This window comes from Aplysia californica, unplaced genomic scaffold (genome assembly GCF_000002075.1).
Source record: "Aplysia californica isolate F4 #8 unplaced genomic scaffold, AplCal3.0 scaffold00549, whole genome shotgun sequence".
In the NCBI taxonomy this organism is placed as follows: domain Eukaryota; kingdom Metazoa; phylum Mollusca; class Gastropoda; order Aplysiida; family Aplysiidae; genus Aplysia; species Aplysia californica.
The window spans coordinates 223311-224229 of record NW_004797819.1 but is presented as its reverse complement, the minus strand read 5'-3'; the positions used below and the strand labels follow the sequence as shown (position 1 = coordinate 224229).

General features: G+C 40.0%; 1 protein-coding gene across 1 annotated transcript in view; it reads right to left on the bottom strand.

Moving 5' to 3' along the window:
- The window catches only part of LOC101863212 (zonadhesin-like), a 12372-nt gene extending 12274 nt beyond the window's left edge, over positions 1-98 (bottom strand). The window contains exon 1 of the mRNA XM_005106678.1: positions 65-98. Coding sequence (XP_005106735.1) covers positions 65-98 — 34 coding nt within the window. The remainder of the gene's footprint in view (positions 1-64) is intronic.
- Positions 99-919: the final 821 nt, after the last annotated feature.

Below are 919 nucleotides of genomic sequence, written 5' to 3'. Positions count from 1 at the left end.
ATTGATCAATATTGTGAGATGCTGCCCTGAAGTCTGACGTTGTGAACACTGAGACATAACCTACATCTGAACCTCTGAAGTATACCATCGTGAGACATAATACGCTAAATCTGTTGCGCACGGTCGATCAATGTAAACGTTTATCATTGCAGTTTCCGTATTATGTTAGTTTTTGAACGCAGATTGACAGGCTTAAACAGCACCTGGACACGGATGGCTGGTGCCTCTATAAATAAATCATTGATGGTCAGGTCAGGTACGCAGATTGAAAGCAATCTATGTCATCTTTATATTATACTAGCTGGGCCCCCTTTCGATGAAAGGAATGATCGGTGCACTAACGTCAGCCGAAAGCCATTGGCTTATGACATTTACACTCTACTGGAATGGAGCAATAAATCTTGAGAGATGCACAAATTAGAAGGTTTAGATCTATACTCTCAAAACAGAGCGCACGGTTAGCGAACGGAAACCTCCTTTTCTAAAATTACAGAGACAGAAACGTCGGCCTACAAAGCGATCGGCGAAATAAAGAAATTTTGCTTTTTGAATCAAAACTGTCTCAAAACTGAAAAAACGAAGGGCGTCATGATCTGGAGAATATTTTAAAGAATCTTTTGGCGAAACCCGCATGCCGATCGATGCAGCCATTAAAAAGCCTTTTGAATAGCAACATTCAACCCCCACAAATAGATAATAGATACTTAATTCAAGGTGACAATTTAGTTGACGATGGTGTATTTTCAAGGACTTTGTATATAGAGAAACAATAAAGTTCCGACAGCCCAAAAGTTCTTAAGCTCACTTGTTGGTGAAGATTTTTTCTTTGAGTAGTGGTGCTACCACTGCATGTTTGCTTCAAGAAGGCAGATAGTAGAGCAAGTCATACGGCAGAGATGAACTCAACAACACTGGTTAA